At 45.5% G+C, this 27,158-nt stretch overlaps 1 protein-coding gene across 5 annotated transcripts in view; it reads left to right on the top strand.

Annotated features, from left to right (window-relative positions):
• The first annotated feature begins 2,116 nt into the window (after positions 1-2,116).
• LOC147464445 (phosphatidylserine decarboxylase proenzyme 2-like) overlaps positions 2,117-27,158 on the top strand; it is a 176,189-nt gene continuing 151,147 nt past the window's right edge. Inside the window, exons 1-2 of one of the 5 annotated variants that reach the window (XM_086515047.1) lie at positions 2,127-2,364; positions 2,454-2,639. In XM_086515047.1, coding sequence (XP_086371173.1) covers positions 2,484-2,639 — 156 coding nt within the window. In that variant the 5' untranslated portion in view covers positions 2,127-2,364; positions 2,454-2,483. Of the gene's footprint in view, positions 2,640-27,158 lie in introns of all 5 variants that reach the window. The other 4 variants (XM_086515056.1, XM_086515065.1, XM_086515074.1 and 1 more) reach the window with 4 other exon arrangements.

Raw genomic sequence — 27,158 nt, forward strand, 5'->3', positions numbered from 1 at the left:
CAACAATTGAAGGATTTGTGTGTGTGTGTGTGTGTGTGTGTGTGTGTGTGTGTGTGTGTGTGTGTGTGAGAGAGAGAGAGAGAGAGAGAGAGAGAGAGAGAGAGAGAGAGAGAGAGAGAGAGAGAGAGAGAGGAGGGGTGGCAATGGGCGGTGGTGGTAGGATTAGGGGCGGCTCACGGTGGCAGTAAGCTAGCACCACTAACCACCAATGGTGGACTTAGGTGGTGGTGGCGATGGGTGCTAAGGGGCGGCAATGGGAGGTAGTGGTGGATGCCCTTAAAAGAAAAAAAAAAGCTTGCTCCATTGAGCTCGCTCCATAACCGTCCCCATATGGTGGATGATCTTAGCTACTATTTGTTATCATCATGATGTAAGGAGGCTCATCAAAGTTTTGGAGCAAATTCTTCACTAGACATAGATTCACAAAGTGACATTAGGTCAATATAAAATCTCTTAAACACACCTCCCCCCCCTTCCCGCTAGCTGTAATTACCTCCAACATAAGGGAGAGGGGTTCCTTTTAAAAGTGGGTGCCACTAATAATTATGCGCCATAGATCTTCTTCATGAAAGTAATGTTGGGTACTCAAGATTACTTTTGCCTTGCAATGTTTCACACACAGAAAACGAGCGTCGCAACATTTACATCAAGAAAATGTGAGCGAGCAATGTTATTAAGGCATGTGGGTAAGGAAGTTGAGGTGGTCGGTTCAAAATGATATTCCACTTACATGATTCCAGAACAGAGTTTGTGTCCAGAGGTTCACACTTCTTTTGAAAGAGTAACTCATTTCTGGGATGCCATATGGTTCTCAATACTGTAGCTCTTATTATTCATATGTCAGCCAATAGATCCTCATTGTCAATGCATATAGAGCCCATAGCAAGGTCGCACTAAAGAACAGAGTTTTCGGATGTACGAATACCCACCTACAGACAGTGCCCGTGAAGTTTCTGATTTTGGGACATCCCATAATAAGTCTGCGAGGGATTCATTCAGGTGCTTGCATCTGACACAAGAACCTTCGGCTAGTTCCTTGGCTTTGGCTTTATCACCGGTTGGCATGAATTCAAAGACAACCTTCCAAAGGAAGACTTTGCCTCTCTCATCACATTTGGCTTTCAATATGTTTCCAACTACTTGAGACCATTTGCTTGCAGCCCATTTTTTGGCCTAGATCTTGTTGAGCCAAGCCTCTGAAGAGCATAGCTTTTCATATATCGATTTAGTTTTGGGCAAGCAAAATAGTCTTTCTCCCGGCCACCTCCAAGCTTTCCAATCCAACGGTGTGGAGCAAGGAGGAAGGGTCATGTGTGAGATTTTTCGAAGAAGTCTACCAATGAGGATCTCCTCGTGGAGTGAGTGCAACATAGCTTAAGATGCTCCAAGGAATGCCAATCCCCTTTTTGAGAGTCCCAAAAGGAATCCAAGGTGACAATACCCTTATTATTAAGATTCCTGGCTATTTCAATTCAATGGTTGATAAGGCCCAAGTCTTCCACAATAGGACCCCATGGCGACCCGAGTACCCTTCCAGTACCTGGTCTCTTCCTTCCAAATGAGCACCTCAACGGCTTTACAACATTTTTCAATAAATTTCCCAGTAAACCCCCCTAATTGAGACCTTACACTGTAGGGGGAGAAGTCTATTGTGAATGCTGAGGTTGGACCATGAGCCACCTTTAGATCTCATGCAGGCTTCCATTTTCATATCCCTTGCCATACATGCCCAACTCTCTTCAGAACTGGCAAGGGTGCATAAAAATTTAGCACATAAAGCCATATCATTAGTGACAGGGTTGAGAATGCCTAGTCCACCTTGTTGTGGTAGTAACCTCGGGTACACAAGCAACTACCCCCTAATTTACTTTTGTACCCGAGTTTACTTCTTCATTGCGATATGTTTGCATGTCAAAAGTCGAGAAAGATGGCCATATTCCCCACAAACGGCATGAGGAGACAACGTGATTAGGGCACATGGCTCTCATCCCCAGGTTGTGGGTTCAATCCTTTGAGGTGGGAGGGGCAAGGTGACAGATGTCGGATACCCGAGTTTACTTTACTTTGCTCGAGATCTACGGTGCTCAATCATCCCACCACCTCCCATGCCCGTGTAAGATTGAACCCCCCATGCCCGTAGTGGGGAATAAATATTCGCCTTACACTTCTTGACCCCGAAGACCAGGAACTAAAATGGATTGAGTGTACGAATATTTATGTGGGACTCTGTTGACAGTTTCTGACGCCTTTGTTAGTCTAGGATATTCAGTCGTTGTTTTCGTTTCCTGCATAGAACACATGAGCTTTGCAGGGAGGAAGCAAAATGGGGCAGAAAGTCTCTACAGGAACTAAAATGGATTGAGTGTACGAATATTTATGTGGGACTCTGTTGACAGTTTCTGACGCCTTTGTTAGTCTAGGACATTCAGTCGTTGTTTTCGTTTCCTGCATAGAACACACGAGCTTTGCAGGGAGGAAGCAAAATGGGGCAGAAGGTCTCTACAGGTAGGTCTCGCCACGGAAAGAACACTGAGCGCGAAGCTTCAGTGTCAAGTAGAGGAAAGATTGGTGCAGACGAGCCTTCTTCTGCTCCTCGCAACAAAACTTACAGTGGAATTATCCGCATTCGAATCGAACAAGTAAGCTTCCTTACCATAAACTTCAAGCAATTCATTCCCTGCATACACATTGCGCCAGGAGATACTCAAGGCAATTTTTTTTTGGTTTTCTCACAATGCATGGACAAATTTGCTGCTCATCTCATAATCAACTTGCCAGCTACTTGCATTTTTGTGGTTTTTTGTTGTTGATGCTTTCAGATTCTGTTTGAATTCATGAAATGTGGTTGGTTCTTCTAATGTATGAAGTACTATCTGGCGCTAGAATCTCTTCCATTTTTGAGAGAACCCGTCCAACCCTTTTAACAGTTGCTTTATAAGCATCCCAAGGCACGGACACAGAGACACAGATTCGAGGGCAGAAGGTCACAACAGACTTGTTAGTTAGAAGGTCATGGAAATAAGGAGAGCCAAATGATGGATAGATACTAAGGAAAGTGGAGTGGGTACGGTCTAGAGAATCTGAGCTGTGATAGTGAAGTGATGGATAGATAATAAGGAAAGTGGCGTGGGTACGGTCTAGAGAATCCGAGCCATGATACTATAATGAACCTGAGTAAAGCCACAACTCTTTAATACTCCATTGCTGTTTGTCTCAACTTTTTTGCTTGAGGCTTTGCGGAATCAAAAGATGATAAACTCAAATTTTTAAACTGCAATTGAGTTGTTGCTAGTGGGCAGATGTGATGGGTTTGTCTTGCTTTGTCTCTTAAATCTTTTAGCAGCGTGGTAGGCGTCTTGCGTGTGTACCTTCTGCAGGTGTACCCTAGGTTAGTGCGAAACAGCTTCTACCTCTCTCTTGTCAAAGTAGGCAGCGGAAGATGCAATGAAGACAAGAACTGGCTCGCAATCCAGTGGACGCCTCGACTCCGATCTAGAACACCTGCAATGCCACATACATGAAACAAGGCACATGTGGAGAAGAGAGATCAGAAAGAGATAAGACATCTGAAATGAGAGAGAGAGAGAGAGAGAGAGAGAGAGAGAGAGAGAGAGAGAGAGAGAGAGAGAGAGAGAGAGAGAGAGAGAGAGAGAGAGAGAGAGAGAGAGAGAGAGAGAGAGAGAGAGAGATCTGGGAAAGACTCTCCATGCTGATAAAAAGCTGCTCATATAAGCGACCAAGGGTGGTCCGGCATAGATCAGACATGGCTCATTGGATAGACCCGAGGTATACACAATTGCGATTGCTACTGCCATATGCTCCTGCACAGGAGACCACTGACAAGGTCTCCACATGGGCTATCACTCCTGGATTGATCCTCCTGGCATCAAGGGAGAAATGGAGAAAGAGAGGGACATGCCTCAAGGCTACAAGCATGGCTGCCATCTAGAGGACATGTAGGTCTGTGCACTCCTAGGCTTGTATCAAGAACTAGGTGCTTTGCCCTCTGCATTGAATGCCCACGGGACGGGTTGCCGTGAGGAGGAAATAAGGAGAGATCACAATATTGCCCATCATTGTCGGTGGTGCTGCCTTGCTGCATCCGAGACCAAAACGCTAGGCTGGCACACCCCTTCCCTATGTACTCTACCCACTCATATACATGCTGGAAAATAGGAGAAAAATAGGCACCAAAAGCCAAGTAGGGCTAGGGGTGAGGCTGGGGCAAGGCTCTTGTTGGCCATGGAACCAAGCGAAAATCGTGAGCTAAACATGGTTGGAATGTCCTGACATCAAAAAACTACATCACCCTGGCCGGGCACGGCCACAAAACAGCCCCCACTCCCTAACACCTGTCCGTAGGAGAAAGTGGGACCGAGTGAACGAATTGAGAGAGATGCCAACACCCCCTCCCAACTCTCGGAAAGGAGGACCAGAAAGCTGGAGTGAGCAATCGGCAATTGTAAAGAGAGGGTTTCGTGCACGAATATATCTGCCACATAACTTCAAGGTCGAATAATACAAGGTGCCGTAGTATCATCCAGCAACTACCCCCGAAAGACGTCCAAGAGGTAAAATGCTATTCGTTGAAAGTAAATCCATCTCTAACAAAAATCTCCTCAACGCAACCGACTCACAAGTTGCACAACCAGCATTTACAGAAGGTAGTGCTGCTAACCGTTCCAATAGAATGCATCAAAATTGAGTGTGTACGCATAAATTATGGATGTCCGGATCATTTTTCACCTCTCAAGTGCTCCACCTCAAGGAATGAGTTGGAAACCTGCACCTCCATTCACATACCACATACGAGAATCTCTAATTTGCTACGGAAAGTCCAAAGAATGCGGACAACCGAGGATATTGAGAAATCAACCCTCCGATGACAAAGAACCAAAGAAATTCACTAATATCATGATGAATAGCAAATTGTATCCGAGGAAACTTCATTGGAACGGAGAGTGAAAACTCTTGCTACTTATCTTTATCTTTTGGAACACATCCTGAGAGATTATCACCCTACTCTCAGAGTGATTCGGGAATAAACATCCAGCAAAAAGGAACACACATCAATGTTGGGACTGCAGCTCATACGGCAAGATCAAGAGATCGTACACCCAAGCTCTGCCAGAGAAGAACAAGGTGCTATAGAAAGCCACCAAATAGACTGTCAATCCTGCCCGCTACACATGGAACCACTAGAACTGAAAGGATGTAGTTCGGAGAAACTGGACTCCCAAGCTGGCTCCACACCCCCCTCTGAAGGGAGAACGCTCGGACTATGGATAACTGCAATAACTCTCCAACAATCTGTACTTGTGTAACTGGATCACCCGAGGTAGGTGAATCCGAAAGAAAATATACATGTGGAATGTGGAACCAAAACTGGGAGAATTGAGAAGACCATTTCCTATGTCAGGTGCAACAGAATTGAAATGGTTGACAAGATCTGGACTTTACACTTCCACAAATCTTTACTTCTTTCCTTGCTTGAATGTGTGCTACTTAGCACGAATGATGGTTCCTTTTAGAGAGAGAATGGGAGAAAGATAGCGATGTGTAGAGAGAGAGAGAGAGAGAGAGAGAGAGAGAGAGAGAGAGAGAGAGAGAGAGAGAGAGAGAGAGAGGACACCCGATGGGGTCCCAACCAACCCTCTCAAGGACCCCCACCACTGTTACCGATGTGGGATTTGCTTTTGATCGCGTAAATGGACTGTACACACATGCAATACCTCAAATGCAGTGTCACGTGACACATCAAACCCTATGTGTCCGTGGACAAGCTACAGGATGATCAGGGTTTAGTCAGTCAAGTCAGTCTAGATTTAGAAGTGATCTGGCACTTTTGTGAGTCTATTCGAATTTCGTAGACCGTGCATGCCGAGTCACTTAATATAGATGCATATCCTCTTGTTGCACATAGCATGATCATAAGCATTCCCATAAGAATCCATCAGAATCAGTTAGGGGAATTTTCCAGTGCATTTTACCTATTTTACCTATTTTTGGCATTTTTCACTTATTAATTTAAGTGACTTTCCAACAAAAGTAGGTAGGGCAATTTTGCTAAGTTTGTATATAAGCAAACTAGAGCTAGCACTTTGATAGAAGAGGCAACACGAGCCAAGCTCAGCATGCAACTTCTCATCAAGACCATGGCGGTTTTCCCCACCAAGCAGGAAGACCATCGCCAGAAAACCTCTTCCACTAGCGTTTTTGGAACTGCACCAACCTGGCGTTATGTATCAGCACCATCGCCAGCAAGTCACAGCATATAGCGTTTTTGCATCAGCATCCTCGCCACCAGAAACATCAGCCTAGCGTTTTTGGTCCAACTTCAGCCCCTAGCGTTTTTGGTCCCAGATTCAGCGTTTTCAGATTCAGCAAGGCAGCGTTTTTCATCATCAGAAGACCTGCAAGATCAGCCCTAAAAAGGTAGCAGATTCGGGCTAGAAAGACCATCAGTTTTCAGCCTAAAGAGACCTCTGTTTTCAGCCCTAAACCTGCAGATTTTCAACGACAAAAACCCACAGAAAACAACCTCAAAATTAGCATTTTTGGACTAGTCACAGATTTCAGCCCATAGTGTCATAATAATCAATATCCAATTCTCCTAAATGATTTTCTCATGTTAAAGTGATCATTTAATATGGGGAAGTGCCAGGGGAGAAAAAGCTAGAATATTGGTTAAGCTAGCAGACCGGCCACAGTAGGGATCCAAAGGAGGGAAAATAGGGATTTAAAGGGGGGGGCCATCTGCAAAAGAGCCATGTGCAACAATGGGCTTAAAAGACCCTAAGGTTCAGCCCATTAAGACTTCCAAAATGCTAAGGTTCCAAAATTCAAAGGTTGTGTCCAAAGGTCAAACTTTGGGAAAATTGGATGCTTTGTGTGTGCCCCAAAAGTCTTTAGCAATCCCTACATAGGAGGGGGCGAGCCTTGCTTGTAGGGGATGAGAGAGAAAGTCACACACACACACACAAGCTCCCTTTACACAAAGGGAATGAGGGACACGTGTCAGCTCCCTAGCCCAGATGCCCACAAGGTGTACCCAATTCCTATTGGATGGCCTTGGAGGTGGACCAATGAGAATTAGGCTAGAGTAAATCTAGTTTAATTAATTTAAAAACACTTAATAAAAGAACCAATGAGAATTAAGCTCTCTAGAAGACTATTGGACAGTCTCCCAAGGGGTCCAATGAGCATTCAGCAGCCCATGGCTTGCCTGATTCCTATTGGCCAGGAGGCAAAGGGGTCCAATGAGAGTTTAGTTGCATTTATTAATTACATAAAGCTCTCACAAAAGGGGAAAGGGGGACACATGTCAGAAGGGGGACACATGTCCTAATCGTGTTTTTGAAGAGTGATAGGAAGCCCAGGAAAGAAGGGCTTGTCCAGCCTCCCCTTGTGCCTTTTTTCACTCATTAAGAGCGGACTGTGCACTTAGTGGCCGGCCAATCGACGTGAGGTGGGAAAAAGCAACCTTGGTGTGAGCGCAAGGCCGCCAAGGGGTGCGCCCGCGGAAAAGAGCAGAAACTCGGGTGAAGAGAAGATCCTTCTCAAACACGGTTTGCAAGCGAAAGAAAACCTCAAGAACCTCAAGACCCGCAAGAACCAAAGTTCCTTGTGAACTCAAGAACCCAAGACCACAAGAATCCACAAGAACCCACGACTTCAGAATGGTCATCACTCGAAGCGGAATGGATACTTCGCTTGGAGGTGATGAGCATGAGAGAGGCGAAGAAGAATTTTCCCCACCAGGAGTTTTTTCCGACCCTCCCCCTTCCCCATCTACATCAAGGATTGCCCTAACTCCTATGGAGGCTTTGGATCAGATGTTTATGGAAAGGAAGTTAGAACGCGAAGCAAGATATGCAGAAAGAATGGCAGAAATGGAACACAGACACGCAGAAAGAAGAGCAGAAAGAGAAGTAGAAAGAGAAGCAACAAGAAAGGAAGCCATAGCAAGACAAGAACAGAGCGACCGACAAAACAAAGAGTTGTGGCGACTCTTTTCTCAAGTTCAGGCACAGATGCAAGAGATTTGGGGAAAGGAGACTCTCTCAGTCTCTTCTTCTCCCAAGCATGACACACAGGATTTGCATGATTATGAGAAGCATGATGATGATTTGATTGACAATGATTTGCATGATGATTTGGATGATAATGATGAGCATGATGATTTGCATGATCAAGATGTGATTTCTCACAAGCATGATGAGTTGCATAAAGATGACGTGATTGTTCACAAGGATGATGTGTTAGTGGATGCTTTTTCTAGCGAAGCTAACCTCGTTGTAGATTCGATCAATCACGAAGGACCGATCTTGGCTTCCGAGTGGAGGTCCAAAGAACCCCCACAGGACGATTCGATCATTCAGGAAGAACCGATCTTGGCTCTCGAGCCTAGGTCCAAAGAACCCTCACATGAAGTATTATGTGTTCGCATGATTGATACGCACGCATTGTTCGAGTGTTTCATTCGTGATCGTTTCCTGTATTTTGGTCAACGTCTTTCTGTGATCCCTTTTCCTAGGCATGACATGTACGTTGAGCACGTTCCACTCATGAATGAGCACGGATGTATGCGGATTGTTCATGAAAAGCTGAAAAGTATGCATTCAAGGAAGTCACATTCCATGTCTCTTCCTTGGCCTGACACAGTTATAGAAAGAGCACATGACAGAATGAGCACCAAGCATGGGCATTTCAGCTGTGAATTGCCATAGTTGATTGCTCTTGATCATAAGAGAAAGATTCGATCTCATTGTTTGCGTGTATGTGGTGAACGGTTTGGCATTCCGTCTATTGGTTCATCTACATTGCATGCACAGTCTTTTAGGAAGACAAGATTTTTTCCACTCACCTTACATGGAATAGGTATGTTCATGTTTTTGTGTTGGAAATGGTTTCAGGAATTTTCAGCCATGGAGATTCTTGAAGAAGAAAAAAGCATGACTCTAGACGAAGTTGAAGCATCGAAGGAGCCACAAAAGACTTTGTGTCGCTTTCGGCGCGGCCCAAAGAAGCAAGCGTTGCAGACCTTTATGAAGTTCAAGTACCGCACGACCCACACATCAGAGTGGGCCGGCGAAGAGTCCCTTCCAGGATTTCGGATGCTATTGGCGATCTCCCTCGACGCCATACAGTTCGGTACCAGTACCTCATTTTGAAAAGGAGGGGATGTCACGTGACACATCCAACCCTATGTGTCCGTGGACAAGCTACAGTATGATCAGGGTTCAGTCAGTCAAGTCAGTCTAGATTTAGAAGTGATCTGGCACTTTTGTGAGTCTATTCGTAGACCGTGCATGCTTAGTCACTTAGTATAGATGCATATCCTCTGGTTGCACACAGCATGATTATAAGCATTCCCATCAGAATCCATCAGAATCAGTCAGGGGAATTTTCCAGTGCATTTTACCTATTTTTGGCATTTTTCACTTATTAATTTAAGTGACTTTCCAACAAAAGTAGGAAGGGCAATTTTGCTAAGTTTGTATATAAGCAAACTAGAGCTAGCACTATTTGGGAGAAGAGGCAAGAGGAGCCAAGCTCAGCATGCAACTTCTCATCAAGACCTTGGCGGTTTCCCCCACCAAGCATGAAGACCATCGCCAGAAAACCCCTTCCACTAGCGTTTTTGGAACTGCACTAGCTTGGCGTTCTGCATCAGCACCATCGCCAGCAAGTCACAGCATATAGCATTTTTGCATCAGCATCCTCGCCAGCAGAAACATCAGCCTAGCGTTTTTGGTCCAACTTCAGCCCCTAGCGTTCTTGGTCCCAGATTCAGCGTTTTCAGATTCAGCAAGGCAGCGTTTTTCATCATCAGAAGACATGCAAGATCAGCCCTAAAAAGGTAGCAGATTCGGGCCGGAAAGACCATCAGTTTTCAGCCTAAAGAGACCTCTGTTTTCAGTCCTAAACCTGTAGATTTTCAACGACAAAGACTCACAGAAAACAGCCCCAAAATCAGCGTTTTTGGACTAGTCATAGATTTCAGCCCATAGCGTTTTTGGACAGCAATAGAAAGATTGCAGATTTCAGCCCTTAGGTCGACTTTGCCATCACCGTCGTCATCATAGCCTAGACTTGCATCAGTCACATGCATACCATTTGTACCAGATTGTGCAATCATAAGAGACCACTCTTGCCGACGAGAGTGGGGCCTTCGGAGGAGGGTTTTACGTCTCTGGTGTCATATCTCTCTTCTCTCTCTATCTCTCAGTCTCATACACTTGCACGCACAATATCCATTCACTTTGTTTGTGATCATAGCATTCTCTCATTAAGAACGGAAGTCTCTCCCTTCCATAAGAACAAAAGGAACCTTGAGCACAGTTCGGAGCACTCATCTTAAGCAAAGCACAAACATTCATTTTGCTGCACCTAACATGCAGACTCTACTGACTTGAATGGGGAATGTCGCCGCGGTAAACCTTAAAAATGAAGCACCTTCGGGGCTGATTTGATGCACCTTTGGAGTCTCGATGAGGGGTTGCAGATGGCCACCAAAGGGTAAATTTGGAATGAAGGGCTGATTGTCACCAGGAGGTGTATTTTCCCCGTTGCCTTGTTTAAATATGTACTGCATATTTTTATCTATTTTATTTTTACTTGTTTTCCCCGGAACCCTTGAAAAGGTGCAAGTGGACGTCATGGCTAATGTGAAATGGTTGCGGCCGAACTGGTTTCTCACATCGGGAGTCTAGTCGGTCAAGTCTGGGATTGGTCGTGCCAGTTAGCACTGAATTATGATGAGTATGGAAGCCTGTGTGCGCCAAATGGAATTTGGGCAACTTGGCAAGTCACTTACAACTTTATAAGTTGGTGGGTACTAGGGGAATTAAACCAAAGGGGCAAACTGGACACTTGGCGGCACCACAGTGTTTTGTCAGATCCATCCCCAGATTGGATCTTTTTGGGAGTGGAGACTGATTTTTAACACAAGTGCATTTACACAGTGTGTGCGAGTAGTGGGTGTAGGTTCGTAGCTCTAATGGAAAGCTTGCCTGCTCCTTTGTCTCATGTAGTGCGATGATTTGCTCTTGTGCATCTCTCTACCCTTTGCACATATGGTAATGCCCCACTAGTTGGGCTTCTCAGTTGACTATGTACAGTTCTCGGGGTTTTATGCGCGTTTGCCAAGGCAAGAGCCTTCTGACGGAACTGGATTAGCTAATTGCTAATCCCCCACAGGTACGCTGTAAGGTGCAGTGGAAGTGAATGTTGAACTTTGCTCAAGATGAGTGCTCCGAACTGTGCTCAAGGGTTCCTTTTACTTATGGAAGGGAGAGCCTTCCGTTCCTTTAGTGAGAGGGTGCAATGGACACAAACAAAGTGGATGAACACTGTGAATGAAGGTGCATGAGACTGAGAGATAGAGAGAGAAGAATACGACACCAGAATGTTGTCAAACCCTCCTCCGAAGGCCCCACTCTCTATGGCGAGAGCGGTCTACTTTTGATTGCACAAATCTCTACAATGCTTTGGACTTGCCGACGATGTCGACGACGACGAGGAGGACGACGAGACGGGCTGAAATCTACAAACCTTTATCTGTTGAATTCTGACCCTAGGTCGATGGCGATGTCGATGATGACAATGCGACGACGATGCGCTGAAAACGCAGATGCTGAAATCTGCATTTTCCGGGCTGAAACTGCAAACTACGTTGGATCTGACCGTGCGGCGAGGATCTGCTGCGGGAAGGTGAGATCTGCGAGGTTCGAGGGTTCTACTGCGGAGTCTTGATGCTGAAACTGAAAACGCTGATGCTATTCTGGGTTTTGTCGCGATGGAATTGGGAAACGTTGGGCTGCTATGCTGCTCCAAAAACGTTGGGGCTGATCTGGTACTTGATGCAAGAACGCTAGTGATCTTGATGTCTTGCTGTCGCCAGATTGGCCTGCAAATGCGAAAGGCTAGGTCTGATCTGCAATGGAAGGAGAACGCTGGCTCTTCTTGTTGATGGCTGAAAACGCTAGGCTTTGCTGATGAAAAACGCCAGGCTTGCGGTCGGGGGGGGGTCTTCCTGAGAAGGTGCCTATTGAACAAGGTGTTCGTGCTGTCTCTTTTGCCAAAAAGTGCTAGCGCTAGGGTTTCTTATATACATGCTTGTCAAAATTGCCCTACCCAGTTTCCCAACAAAGTCACTTAAAAATAATAAGTGAAAATTGGCTAAAATAGGGAAAATAGGTTTTTTGCACTGTAAATGCTCTTGACGGATTTTGATTGTAATCTGATGATCACGTTGTGTGCAACCAGAGGATATGCATCTACTCTAAGTGTTTGGACATGCACGGTCTGCGAACAGACTCACAAAAGTGCCAGAACACTTCCTAAGCTAGGCTAATTGAACCCTTGTCATAAAGTAGCTTATCCACGTACACATAGGGTTAGATGTGTCACGTGACATATGCACAGTTCCATCGCGAAAGATTGCGAATTTGAAGAGTTTTCTCGTGTGAAAACTTGTCCGAATCACAGGGGGACTATTCCATTGCGTGCGAGAGTCATTGAGGCATGCGTAGATGTGCGCTCCGCTAAAAAAGATCCAAAACAGAGAATTACAGCCTGCTGTGTTTTTCTGCAGGTTTAGGGTTTCGCATTTAAAGTGCAAGAGAACCCCAAGGGAGCCTTGGGATGCGTGTATGTGTTTGGGGCACTTGACAGTGGAAAAACAGAGAATCAGAGCACGCTGAAATTCTGTTCCAGCTCACCAGAAAGCTTCTAAATTGCGAGGGGATTTGTCCAAGACAGGTAATTTTGACCTACAGGGGATTTGGCGTGGTTATAATGCCGAAATTGGGTCAAAAACCTGCAATTTCAGCCCTCGCCAGGTTTGGACAGCTTTGTGAGACTTTGATCTACATGTTTGGATCGTGTGTTCTTAATTGAATAAAGAAATACCGGAGGGGGCACCAGTCTTTGGGGCCTACAGGGTGTCAGTCTTTGTGTGCGCAGTGACATTCTAGTCGCTGGACGCATTAGTGTTCTCTTTTCTTCTCAGTGCTATGTGCAAAGTTAACAGGTAATTGAATTAGTGCTGCCCTCTACGTTGTATAGGTCGGTTATATGGTTCCATCGACGGGATAGCCACTTTTTCTTCAAGAAATGTAGCGTGGATTGTTGTGGGTGAAAGCAACACAGAGCTTGTCATTATGGCAGAGAAGAGAGACCAAGTACCTGAAGAGGGATCTTCCTCACATGGCACAGAGCAGGTTCCTTCAACCCTTCAAGCAAAGGACAGGTTGTTCAGAGCTCAACTGCGTAGCTGCATGGAAATGTTTCAGCAGTAGGCTAACAACCCAAGGATGCAGGAGTTCTTACAGGCTCCTACACAGGAATTTTAGGCTCCGACACAGGGCATGACTGAGCTTTTGCAGGAAAAGGAGATTTCCAATGCACAGAGGACTCGTGATGCTCGAGGGAAAGCCCATGTGATTGAGCAACCAGCAATGTCCATTAATCCCAAGCAATTTGCTTTACCAGGACAAGAACCCTTCGTGAATGGTCAAGGGAGTAATGAGCAGGCTATGCGTTAGACCCTTCCGTTACCTACTTCATATCTTGACTATTTTTGAGGTGGTTCAGTGTTTCAAGCTATGGCTGCACTTTCCACAAGTTATATGTCAGGGAATGTGTTTGGGACAATGCAAACATGCATGGGTAACCCTCTGTATGGGAACATGGGTGTCCAACCAGGTTTTCAGGGTGCCTATGGTCAATTCAAAGTGCCTAGAACACAATTTGGTATGGTTGGTTTTTCGCAGCCATATGCCCAAAATGCAGGTATGACAGGTAAAACAGGCGATGTGAGTGTTGGAATGGACAATCGTGGAGCACCACTTTTGCAGGTACTTCTTTATGACAAAGTGACTCCTTTGAGTCAGCCTAAGGATTACAAGGAAGGTGGGCAGAAAGTGAAGTTTGAGACTTTCAAGGGAACTGAGGATCAACTGAAGGCTTTGATCTTCATATAGCAATTCGATGCAGCTTATGATGGAGGAAACTTCATAGAGTCTTCAAAGATACGCAAGGCTGCCACTCCCTTGTGCGCTTTAATGGTGGTCCACATTGTTGAATTAGGGTCAAGTTTTGATGGATTTAATAGTCACAAGAAGGGGTCCTAGGGTAAATAGTTTTCAGCCAAGGGCAATGCTGCAGCAAAGCCTTCTGTGCCTCCCACAAAGAAACCCTCCACTTATGGAGCTGACATGTCCAAGAAGCAGTCTAAATCTTTTTCTGGGCGAGGACAAGGACAAAAAGGCATTTTTTTGGTAAATCTTTTGAAGAAAGGAAAGCTCTAAGAGAGGCCAAGAAATGCTACATTTGTGAAGAGGGGGGACATTCTGCGAATGAATGTCCACAAAAGAAGTCACTGGATAAGGATGAAAAGTCAAGAGCATAAAGGAAAGAAGTCAAAGCGGAGTGTAGGACTTGTCCCAGATTTGGTTGGTGACCAGCCAAACATAGATGCCACGGAATTGTGCAGAGCTCAGGGCAAAGTTAGAGACCATACAGTCTTGGTTTTCTTTGATCCAGGAGCCCTTGCAAATTTCATATCACCAGAATAGGCATCAAAGTTGGGCATTTGTGCAGAGGAGATGGGTATGACTTGTGAAGCAGGTTTGGCATGCCCAGGTCATTCAGAGCCTGTTACTCCCATTTTGGGGAAGCTTCGTTTGCACATTCAGAGTTATGTGGATGCGGAAGAGTTTCATATTATGCCACTTGAGGGCTGTGATGTGTTATTGGGTATCCTGATTCCCATGATGTTGCATGTTACATCCTATGGTGGATACTTACAACAAAAAGATTACCGTTGTACATAGAGTGATGTAAAGTTTAAAGGCGAGTCTGGTCCAGTTTTTCTGCTTCTGCTATTTCATCTGTAATAAACCATCATCTTTCTGCGTACTTGATCTTTGCAAAAGAACTACCTGAAGTTGTATCTAATTTGTCTTACCTTAGATAAAGATAGGTCAACTTTTCTGAGCAGTTTCAATGATTGTTTTTCGGACTCTTTGCGAGGGGAGTTACCTCCTGAGAGACTTGAGGATCATACCATAGATCTTGTGCCAGGTTCTAGTCCACCGAATAGACCACCATACAGGGTTAGTGCAGCCCAACAGAAAGAGATTATGAGGTAGGTCAACGAGCTTTTAGAGAAGGGGTTGATTCAGCCCAGTAAATCCCCTTTTTGTTCGCCTGTACTCCTAGTGTAGAAGAAGGATGGTGCATGTGCATTGACTATCGCCCCTTGAATAAAAATACCATCAAGAACAGGTTCCCCATATCGAGGATAGATGACATCCTTGATCGGCTTGAGGGAGCGTGATTGTTTACCAGGATAGACCTAAAGAGTGGGTACCACCAGATACACATTAGGCCAAAACATGTCCATAAGACTGCGTTGTGAGAGTGCGAGAGAGAGAGAGAGAGAGAGAGAGAGAGAGAGAGAGAGAGAGAGAGAGAGAGAGAGAGAGAGAGAGAGAGAGAGAGAGAGAGAGAGAGAACTGGTATGGGGAAGAGGGGGTGATCAACCCCCCATGAAGACCCGTACAAATGCCAGATGAGATCTGTGATCTATGAAATGAGTACCCCCCCTGGCTCCATATATAGGTGCCCAAGGTGGGCGCCCAACTCAAGTGGGCGGCCGGCCACAAACTCGGGCGGTCGGACAAGAGGGAAGGTGGCTGGCCCAAAAGTGGGCGTCGAGACAATGCAGCCTATATGCATATGCTATGGGTGGCCAGCCCGGAGGCACACTTGCCGTACATGCATGCCCTAGACGTGTGAAGCAGGAGAGTGGTGTATGTCTAACACCCCCTCTCAACACTGAATGCTGAACAAACCGGGTGAAGCCGAGGATGTGAGGCAAATGATGAAGATGTTTGCTGTGATGTCCATTGAAGGACAATACTCCGACGAACCCCATGAGTGTAGCAGCAATCTGCGGTGTCCCAACCTCCGAGAGATTTCCATGGTAAAGTTCCGTCCACGAGCAATGTAGCAAACTGCTGTACTCCACCAATGTAGGGTGAAGATACTGCGTGAAGGTCCCGAACTTAGTGTGAAAACAACTCCTTGTCGTAAAAGAAGTGCCAATAGACCTGCAAGTGTCCTGCCCAATAAGATCTGGGTGTGTGTAGTCAAACCGTTTGGAGAAAATGGAGAAGCTCAGGAACCGTCATGAGAATGAACGAAAGCCTGTCAATGCATGAACCTGTAACCCAGTGTGGTGAGGCAGCTAAGCCTGTCAATGCATGAACCTGTAACCCAGTGTGGCCAGGTGGCTAAGCTGTGTAAACTCGAGGAAAGGGCAGATGTAGCAATCTGCGCCATAAACGTTCTCCGAAACAAGGAAAGCCAGACTAAGAAGTGTGCACTGTAGAAGCTACTGTAAGCTGCAGCAGTCACCGAGGGACCGCACGGACCACCACCGGATGGTGTCCTGGCAGTAGATAGGGTAATCCGAGATGAGGGGAAGGCCGGACTCAACAGTCTGCGCTGTGAAGGACCTCTGAGAAGAGGTGTGGTCAGACCAAACTGTCTACACTGTAATCATCCTGTATGAAGAAGGGAAGCCAGACTGAGAAGTCTGCGTCGTGAATAACCTCTGAGAAGAGGAAAGGCCAGACCAATCTGTCTTCACCGTCTTGCTTGTCTCTCCTGCCTCCAATCCTTCGGTGTCTTCCAAAGCAAAATCCGCGCCAACAACGCCACCAAACCGCATCTTGGTGTGGCTCTCAATGTAAATGAGCTGGGAGTGGCTACTGCCCAGGTTGGGGGATAAGTTTGTTGTAAGGTTACCGAGGGTGAGTGTAAGCAACTCTGAAGGTAGCAATCCTAATCATGTAGGAGAGCAACTGCACTACCATTCAAGCCAAGCTCCGGGTTACTCCAGATGTAGTAGCGGGATGCCTAATCTCTCGCATCTCACAGGTAAACTCTCCAAGAGCACTGAAGTCCCACTCCAGTCTGTAGATCCAAGCATGAACCTGTCCAAGAAGAGATCCAAGATCCTCTCCCTAAGTCCATGTAGATGCTCCTGGGTAAGCAAGTGATCTGACGTGTTGAGGTCAAGTGATAAGTGTCTGTCCATCCAAGATGGTGGTGTCTTCTTTGGGAATGTTGGAATCCCATATGCCATGAGCATGGCCATATCTCGTGTGAACTCCTCTGATGAGTGCATAGGTGTGTCCATAGCAAACCACAAGTCACCGTCCCTCTGGAGTGCACAACCGCCGAATGGGATTGAATGGATCTCCCAAGGATCGTACGCCCGTAGATGATCAAGCTGATGTCGAAGAGACCGTGTACTGTAGCAGTCACTGAGAGGCCGCACGGACCACCACCTGATGGTGTCCTAGCAGGAGGTAACTTCATCCTCTGTGAACACAAGCCAAGTGGCTGCTGTCCACCCAAAAACGTAACTGCGAGGTGATGAAAACGCTTCTGTCCAGCGATTTTCAGTGTGCTCATACGCTCTTGGCAGGGTCCGGAGCAGTGAGAGGGTGTAGGGATGATGGTGAATCAAAGTCACTGCCCCTGATGGGCTGTAAACAGAGAAAACAGCAGGTGTATATGGCTAAAAACTGTAGCAGATGAAGAGGATTGTTGCCGGCAAGGCACCGGATGCCAAGCCGGCGAGGCAAAGGAAATATCATGTGTTCCTCACCTCGTATGCTGAGAACACAGAAAATCTGGAAAACGCAGCAAGGAGAAATTTCTGCTCTAGAAGAGGTAAATGCCTAGCCAATGTCAAGGCAATGAGGGGTAGGGGATGGAGAGGTAACTCTGCCAAATGCAGACGATGGGTCTCCCCAGTGCTGAAAACGCAAGCACAATAGGATCGTAGAGGCCCGTGAGGACAAAACGCTGATGTCCTTTATGGAAATGCAACCAATTGCCCCAAAAACGCTACTGAACCTCCAAACGCTAGGGCTGAGGTGAAAACGCTGATGGGGTGCTGATGATCGCTGATGGGGTGCTGATGATTGCTTGCCTTTTGAAGAGTTTTCCGCAATGGAAATGCTCTAAAGGCTGATCGGTGGCTGTTTGTGGGCTGATCGCTGTAGAATGGGCTCCCCAATGCTGGCTATTGCAAAAACGCTGGCTGATCCAGCCCTTGGGAGGAGTACCATATGCGGGTGATGCGCCAGGACCATGGAGAGCCTAAAGCTGCTGATACCATGTGAGTGTGCGTGTGCGGAAGCGTGAGAGAGGAGAGGAGAGAGAGAGAGATAGAGAACACTAACGCTTGTATGGGGAAGAGGGGGCGATCAACCCCTATGACTACCATAAACCTGAAGACCGTACAAATGCCAGATGAGATTTGTGATCTATGAAATGGGTACCCTCCTGGCCCCATATATAGGTGCCCAAGGTGGGCGCCCAACTCAAGTGGGCGGCCGGCCCCAAACTCGAACGGCCGAACAAGAGGGAAGGCGGCCGGCCCAGAAGTGGGCAGCAAGACAATGCAGCCTATATGCATATGCTATGGGTGGCCAGCCCGGAGGCGCACTAGCTGTACATGCATGCCCTAGACCTGTGAAGCAGCAGAGTGGTGCATGTCTAACATGCATTCAAGACAACATTTGGTCTCTATGAGTTTTTTGTTAAGCCATTCGGTGTCACAAATGCTCCTGCCACGTTCAATAGAATGTTGGACAGAATATTCAAACCACATAGAAACTTCGTGGATACTTTCTTTGATGACATGATTGTCTACTCAAAGTCTGAAGAGGAGCATAGGGATCACTTGATGGCAGTTTTCTATGAGCGACGCAGGACAGGTTACTCCTTAATGCGATTTTTTTTTGGAAGAGATTCACTTCCTTGGGCACATTGTTTCAAAGGATGGGGTACACATGGATCCCGCCAAAGTGGAAGCAATTAGGTCACAGACTTGAAGTCCGTACATGACATTTGAAGCTTTCGAGGCTTATGTTCCTATTATAGGAGGTTCATCCGAAATTTAGCTGAGATTGCTTCTCCACTCCATGCACTACAAGGGAAAGCAGTCATTTCAAGTGGGCAGCCAAGGAAATTCTAGCCTTCAAACACTTGAAAGAGAAGCTAACGGTAATCATTTTACAAAAAAAAAAAAAAAAAAACAATATGCTAAAGATTCAGATTTTGCAAGGATCTATGATCAGCTTATTGATGGGCAACATCATGAGCACTATATGCTTAAGAATGACTTTCTCATGATGCATGGAAAGTTATGCGTTAGCAAACAGTTACGGCCAAAGGTTTTGATGGAAAGTCATGCCCCACCATATGCTGGGCATCGTGGAATTGATGCGACAGTGACAGAGGTTGAGGCATTTTTCTATTGGCCAACTTTACTTCAAGATGTTGACACATTTGTAAGATCATGCCTAGTATGTCAAAAAGTTAAATTTGACAGGCAAAAGCAACTGGGATTGTTGCAGCCATTGCCGATCCCCGATAGGCCATGGGAAAGCATAGCGATGGACTTATCTTTGATCTTCCAAGAACGCAAACAAGTAATGATGGGATTTGGAATATCATTTGTAGGTTCAGTAAGCAGGCCCATTTCATCTCTGTTGGGAAGAAGATAAAGCTACACATGGTCAAGATAATCATGAGTAATATCTTTAAGTATCACGGGATGCCTCAGTCAATTGTCAGTGACAAGGATCCACCTATGACGAGTCTTTTCTCGAAGGCATTGTTTGAGAACATGGGCATTATGCTAAAGTTCTCATCTTTGTTACATCCACAAATTGATGGACAGTCAGAAGAGGCAAATTCTAATGTCCTAGATCTGCTCAAATGTTATGTGTTAAGAGCACAAGGCAACTTGGGAACACACACCATCTCCCATTGGTTGAATATGCTTACAATAGCACTGTGCATACGTCAATAGGCAAGCCACCATTTGAGATAGTGGAAGGAGGGAAGAAAGTCCCACGCATTTTGCAAACTAAGAACAAGATATTTGAGGCAGACAAGTATGTGCAAGATATGGATGAAGCATATAGGAAGATAAAGATTGCTCTCGAGAAGACTCAGGCTAAGCAAAAGAAAGTTGCCGATCGTGACCGTCGTGAACTTGTATTTTCACTTGGGGATTTGGTACTTTTGCGCTTTGAAAAGTCCAGGAAAAGGAAAGGCAAGGAACATTTGTTTCCTAAGCTCAACATGCAATATTATGATCCTTTTCAAATTTCAGAAAAGATCGGGGATGTAGCTTACTGGTTGAAGCTACCAGAAAGCTGGAAAATACATAATGCTTTTCATGTCATCCTTCTAAGGCCCTTTATTGGTGATGTGCCAGAGAATATGCTTGATGAGAAACAACCCGAAGTGGAAGAATTGGATGAGGCTAGAGGAAAGGTTGCAAGACGCTATTTGGTGAAGTTCAAGAACTATCCATCTTTGGATGCTAAATGGATGGAAGAGTTTAAATTGGTTGATTCACCTCAACTATTGCAACTATATCTTGAAGCCTTTCAGATGGAACCCATAGTGACTTGATGTAGCCCTATGGAGCAAGGTGAGAGCATGGTTCATGATGCTCAAAGGAGTAGTTAAGCAATTGTATCTACTCTTTCCATATAGAATTTGGCAAGAGAAGTTTGTGCTTGAGAGTACACTTGAAAACTTCTATGCTTGATATATGTGTGGTAGCTAGGTTGGTGGGATTGTCTGATCGTCCAATGCTACATTTTCGGAAAATGTATATCCTTGATTCCCATCATAAATTATATGTGATATCAGGAGATATCAGCATGTATTTCTCGCATGCAGTATTTTAAGGGTTGGGTGTCATCAGGAGGTGTATTTTTCATGTTGCCTTCTTTAAATATGTACTACATATTTTTATCTATTTTATTTTTACTTGTTTTCCCCGGAACCCTTGAAAAGGTGCAAGTGGACATTGCATGGCCAGTGTGAAATGGCTGCGGCGGAAGCGAACGGGTTTCTCACATCGAGAGTCTAGGTCGGTCAGCAGTCTGGGACTGGTGTGGCCAGTTAGCACTGAATTCTGACCAAATGGAAGCCTGTGCGCACCAAATGGAATTTGGGCCACTCGGCAAGTCACTTATAACTTTATAAATTGGTGGGAACTAGGGGAATCGAACCAAAGGGGCAAACTGGACACTTGGCAGCTCCACAATGTTTTGTCAGATCCATCCCAAGAGGGGACGCCCATTTTTGAGAGTGGAGGCTGATTTTCAACACAAGTGCATTTACAGAGTGTGTGTGAGTAGTGGGTGTAGGTTCACAGCTTTGATGGAAAGCTTGCCTTCTCCTTTGTCTCATGTAGGGCGATGATTTGCTCTCGCGCATCTCTCTCCCCGGGCCATGAGTAAAAAAAACCAGCACTTTTCAATCATTCTCAATACTCCCCCCGCACATAACCACAAGGGTCCGGGCACTTTTCAATCATTTCTCACTATTCCACCCGGGAGTAAAATCACCAATCATTGAAATGAGTATTAAAACCAGAGTCAAATAATTCAAATCGGCACCAAGACAGGTTCAAAACAGATACCATCCATTTCAAACAAATTCCAAATAGGATCACCAAACAAGTTCTCAAACAAATTTCAAACTCAAAAAGCAATCTCAACATCAGTCGAGCTCGAAAAGTCGACCGACTTTCCATCCTGAAACCTGCACCAAAAAATTAGGGTTAGGTTCATTCCATAGGGTCGTAGCCGAGCACAACACGGTCCATAAGCTCTTGGACAAACAGTGTTTCTTTGGCGGCGATGGTAGTCCCAAGATAGCAATCGCACTGGACCTCCAAGGTCATTTGATCGTGAAGAGACATCTATTGGGAGATGTCGAGAAACCAACACTTTTCAATCATTTCTCACTATTCTACCCGGGAGTAAAATCACCAATCATTGAAATGAGTATTAAAACCAGAGTCAAACAATTCAAATCGGCACCAAGACAGGTTCAAAACAGATACCATCCATTTCAAACAAATTCCAAATAGGATCACCAAACAAGTTCTCAAACAAATTTCAAACTCAAAAAGCAATCTCAACATCAGTCGAGCTCGAAAAGTCGACCGACTTTCCATCCTGAAACCTGCACCAAAAAATTAGGGTTAGGTTCATTCCATAGGGTCGTAGCCGAGCACAACACGGTCCATAAGCTCTTGGACAAACAGTGTTTCTTTGGCGGCGATGGTAGTCCCAAGATAGCAATCGCACTGGACCTCCAAGGTCATTTGATCGTGAAGAGACATCTATTGGGAGATGTTGAGAAACTTCAAGTTATAATCTGTTAGGGTTTCCATGGCAAGCATTTCAGGATACCCCACTCTGCGAGAAGTTGCACAATTTCAGGAACCATATAACTTCGGGCAAATTTTTTTTTTCTTGAAAGCTTGCCAAGTCCTTGGAAGTGTGCGGCTTGGTAGCTATAGACATCTGCATGGTACTGTCTTTGAGAAAAACAGCAGCCCGAAACAAATCTTGGATCCTTCTCTTGCAAGTGATCTTAATGGCTTATGCCCTGTAAGACATGAGCGGTGAAGACGGGAGCGCGCCCGAAACAAATCTTGGATCCTTCTCTTGCAAGTGATCTTAATGGCTTATGCCCTGTAAGACATGAGCGGTGAAGACGGGAGCGCGCCCGATGTGCGATGAAGTAAGGGTGGGAGTGGCTAATAAGTCCGAGTAGCACACGCCTGAAGCTCTGATACCACTGTCACAAGACGGGCACCGCGTGCCAATAGAAAAGAACAGACTTTTAGCACTTCAATAACAACTGAACTGAGAGAGAGAGAGAGAGAGACGACACGCGACACGGAGTGGCGGAATTCCACCCCAGAGAGTATTGGCCCCAAACCTTGGCGCCCCTTTCGGTATTTCTTTATATTGCGTCAATACAGTACAAGCAGGTACTCGAGATGCTGCACCTTCTCCAGGAAGCATGCCAGAGAATGAGCCCTAACCTCATATTTAAAGGCCCTTGGCCTGAAAAGCAATTACAGTGAAAAGCCTTCAAAACTCAAAAGCTTCTGGTTCCAAAAGCAATGCGTTTGGCTGCCAGTGTAATTTACAGAAATACAACTGCCACATCATCAGCCAACGCCAAACGCGAAAATCCGTACAGCCTGCCACGTCATCATGCCAGCGCAATTTTCAAAAATTTGCCACGTCATCAGTTTGTGTGTGCGGGTCCTGCTTTATTTTAGTTTCTTTATGTCACTGGGGCCCCATCGGAGGGGGGGTCCCCATAAGTTGGTAGGACTTCTTCTTCTGTTACTTGTTCTCTTAAGGTTTAGGCCCCTCAGTCGGCATCTGCAAGTCGGCTCCCTTCTTCAAGGCTTTGACACGTCGGCAATTTGTGACAAGGATGATGCATTCAGGACTTAGTTAGTTACCGCGGTGAATGTGTTTTTGCAATTGGTGCAGAACCCAAGGTTAATGGAGTTCTTGCAAGCGCCACCATTGCCACAACAAAATAGGCAACCTACACCGCGAACAGAGCTTGTTGAGGCTCAATCCCAAGTACTTTATGCGTCTCAACAGGATAGGGAACACTCGCATGTTGTAGAGTCAGGGGCTCCAAAACAGGTTCCTCCCGTCCTTGAACAGGTGGTTAGGACGCCTATTCCACAGGCTATGCCCGCCACCTTTCAGAGCCCGCATGCTGTCATGAATGGACATGGAACTGGTTACGAGCCAATGCATCCAGTTTTTCCACCACCCACGGTACATCGTGGGTATTTCGGGGGTGGATCTATGTTCGAGAGTATGGCTGGTTATGCGCTCGGAACGCCAGCCATACATGCCAGGAACAATGTTTGGGGGTATGCAAGGCATGATGCCAAACCCCATGTATGGTAGCAAGGGCATGCAACAAGGTTTTCAGAGCAACTAGGGCCAGTTTGGGGTGCCACAACGTAATTTTGGCATGGCTGTCTTTTTTGGACAGCAGCGAGATATGGCACCTATGACACAAAATGTCAATGGCCAAGACGCGCCGATGATTCCTACTATAGTGCCCATGTTGCAGACAATTCCTTATGACAATTTGGAGGCATTGGAAAAGCCGAAAGCTTACAAAGAAGGTGGTGCAACTGTAAAGTTTAGCACTTTCAGCAGCTTTGAGGATAAGGCAAAGGCTCTTACTTTCCTCCAGTAGTTTGATATAGCTTATGCAAGAGGGAATTTTACAGAGGCCTCTAAGCTCAGGAAAGCTGCCACTTTTTGGAAAAACAATGCAGACGGCACTCATCTTTTTTGATCCAGGTGCCAAACCAAACTTTATCTCACTAGAGTTAGCTGTGAAGCTGGGCATCAGAGCTGAAGAGATGGGGTACACGACAGAGGCAGAGTTGCATGTCTTGGCCACTCAGAGTGTGTTACTCCCATTATTGGAAAGCTACGTCTGCATATTCAGTCATATGTAGACACAGAAGAATTTTATATAACGCCATTGGAAGGGTGCGATCCGCTACTTGGAATTTCGTGGATGTTCAGAGTATGTATGGCGTGCTAGATGTCTTCGGCAAGACGATCACCCTTCAACATAGGGGCAAAACTGATGTTTTGGATGTAAAGCTCAAAGGGGAGTCTGTCCTTATTATATCTGCTTCGGCTATCATTTCTGTAATAAAGAATCATCTTTCTGTGTACTTGATTTTTGCGCGTGATGTCTCAAATAATTGTCAATTAAATTTATCTGTGTTAGACAAAGAAAGGTCAGCATTTTTGCTAGAGTTTAGTGACTGTTTTTTTGATTCATTACCGTCGCAATTGCTGCCAGAGAGACCCCGAGGACTATCGGATAGTTTTGGTGCCAGGGTGTAGCCCACCTAATAGACCTCCCTACAGGGTTAGCGCGGCGTAGCAGAAAGAGATTATGGGCCAGGTTGAGGAGTTATTAGAGAAGGGGCTGATCTAGCCTAGTTCTTCACCCTTTTGCTCCCCAGTGCTCCTAGTATAGAAAAAGGATGGCTCATGGCGCATGTATATTGATTACCGTGCGTTGAATAAGAATACCATCAAGAATATGTTTCCTATTCCAAGGATTGATGATATTCTCGATCGTTTAGAGGGTGCTGCAATTTTCAGCAGGATAGACCTTAAGAGTGGGTACCATCAAATTTGTATAAGGGCAAAGGATGTGCACAAGACTGCGTTTAGAATGACATTTGGTCTTTATGAGTTCCTAGTGATGCCGTTTGGTCTAACAATGCGCCTGCCACGTTCAATAGGATGATGGACCGGATTTTCCGCTCGCATTAACAATTTGTTGGGACATTCTTCGATGACATGATAGTCTATTCGAAGAATAAAGAGGAGCATATGCGTCACTTGACCATTGTGTTCGAAGAGCTGCGCAGTCACATGTTACTTGTCAATCCTAAGAAAAGTGAATTCTTCTTGGAAGAGATCCACTTTCTTGGCCACATAGTCTCAAAGGATGGTGTTATAATGGATCGCAGGTTGAAGCTATTAAGACATCGCTAGACTTAAAGACTGTGCACGATGTCAGAAGCTTCTTGGGATTGTGTTCCTACTATAGAAGGTTTATCAGGAATTTTGCAGAGATAGCATCACGTCTTCACGCTTTGCAAAAGAAAGAGGCCACTTTCAGATGGACCCAAAAAGAGATTTCAGCTTTTAGTCTCTTAAAGGAAAAGTTGACTTCAGATCCAGTAATTGTTTTGCCAGATCTCAGGAAGTCATTTGTGGTCCAGTGTGACGCACATCAAATGTACATAAGAATTCAGTGTAATAGATGGAAATGACAAAAGTATGAAGGTCTCATTAAGTCATTTGTATCTATGTGTTACGACCTTTCTTGCGGATACATGCGATGATAAAAGAGTGCTAACAATACAAGATCATTAGTGGCATGTATTTATGGTATGCAATCGAGGACGTTTGGGATTTCAAGAGGGGGGTATGTCACGAGGACGTGGCAACTGCTAACCTTAGTTGTTTTCCTTCCAATGATTTTTGTTTAATTTTTGAGACCCTCTTTTTGAAGTTGCAAACAGTCGGACATTGCATGGCCAATGTGAACGGTAATTTCACCCACAGACGGGAAGTTGGTCGGCACTGGAATTCGTATAGTAAAAGGATGTTTAGGCTTAGTTCAAGATCATGTAGGTCCCCCCGTCGCACTTAGCAAGTTGGTGGATACTACGAAGTGAACTCAATAAAGGCACAATGCCAAGGTAGGGTCACCTAAGGAAAGTACGCGACAGTTGGGCTACATTGCATTTTGGATGCGGTTCCAGTGGGGATAGATGGTCAGATGAGCAGTGGGATTCCAACGGAAGCATCCCCTAAAATTTAGGGAACTGCTATTCCGGACCATGAAATCTGTTCGCGTCATTACCTCCGGAATGACAAGGGGAACATTTTAGAACTCTATTGCAAAGTCAACTGGGCAACCAGTCGGGAGATTTTAAGCGGCAACCCCGAAACGGGAAATTGCTTGTAAATGTGCCAAGTGGCATCTTTTCGTGCACTTTCCTCATGCAGAAGAAGGTAGCGCTGAATTTCCAGCTGAGAGAGCTCATTTGCAAGTTTTTGTCATAGGTTAAGAGCTATTGATTGCAAGCTTTCCCTCTCATGTACAGTGTGGTGCAAGAAGTCATGTCCTTCACACCTCACACTGCTCTCTCTCCCCCTTACGTGTAGTAATGTGATGCCCCTCAAGAGGGCTCTTCATTTGACCCATGTACAGTTGTGAGGTCTTATGCGTTTTTGCTGAGGCAAGAGCCTCTTTGAGCTGGAACAAGAGTAGCTAACTGCTGCTCCAAAAGCAGGCACCCGCGAGGGTGATAACCTCACCGTACAGGTGCGTTTTTAGTGTTGGTTATGCACTGAATTTGGACTGTTTTTCAGCCATACGGATGCCAGAACCATTGGGAATAGTGCCCCACTGATAGAGGACAGTGCAAGGATTGTTTAGGGTTGAAAACAGGGAAAAAACCAGTAAATACAGCGTGCTGAATTTACTGTTTTTGGGTAGAAATCAGAGGGTTTATGTCAGTGGGAGTGAGTTCTAGCAAGGGAATTAGTTTTGGGCAAGTTTTGGGGCTGTTATGTTGCCGAAATTTTACCGGAACAGGTGGTATCTAGCTGGATACAGGTAAATACCCTCTTAAAGAATAAAGAAATACTGAAAGG

The sequence above is a fragment of the Adiantum capillus-veneris genome, chromosome 1 (genome assembly GCF_014529385.1).
Source record: "Adiantum capillus-veneris isolate H3 chromosome 1, ASM1452938v2, whole genome shotgun sequence".
Classification (NCBI taxonomy): domain Eukaryota; kingdom Viridiplantae; phylum Streptophyta; class Polypodiopsida; order Polypodiales; family Pteridaceae; genus Adiantum; species Adiantum capillus-veneris.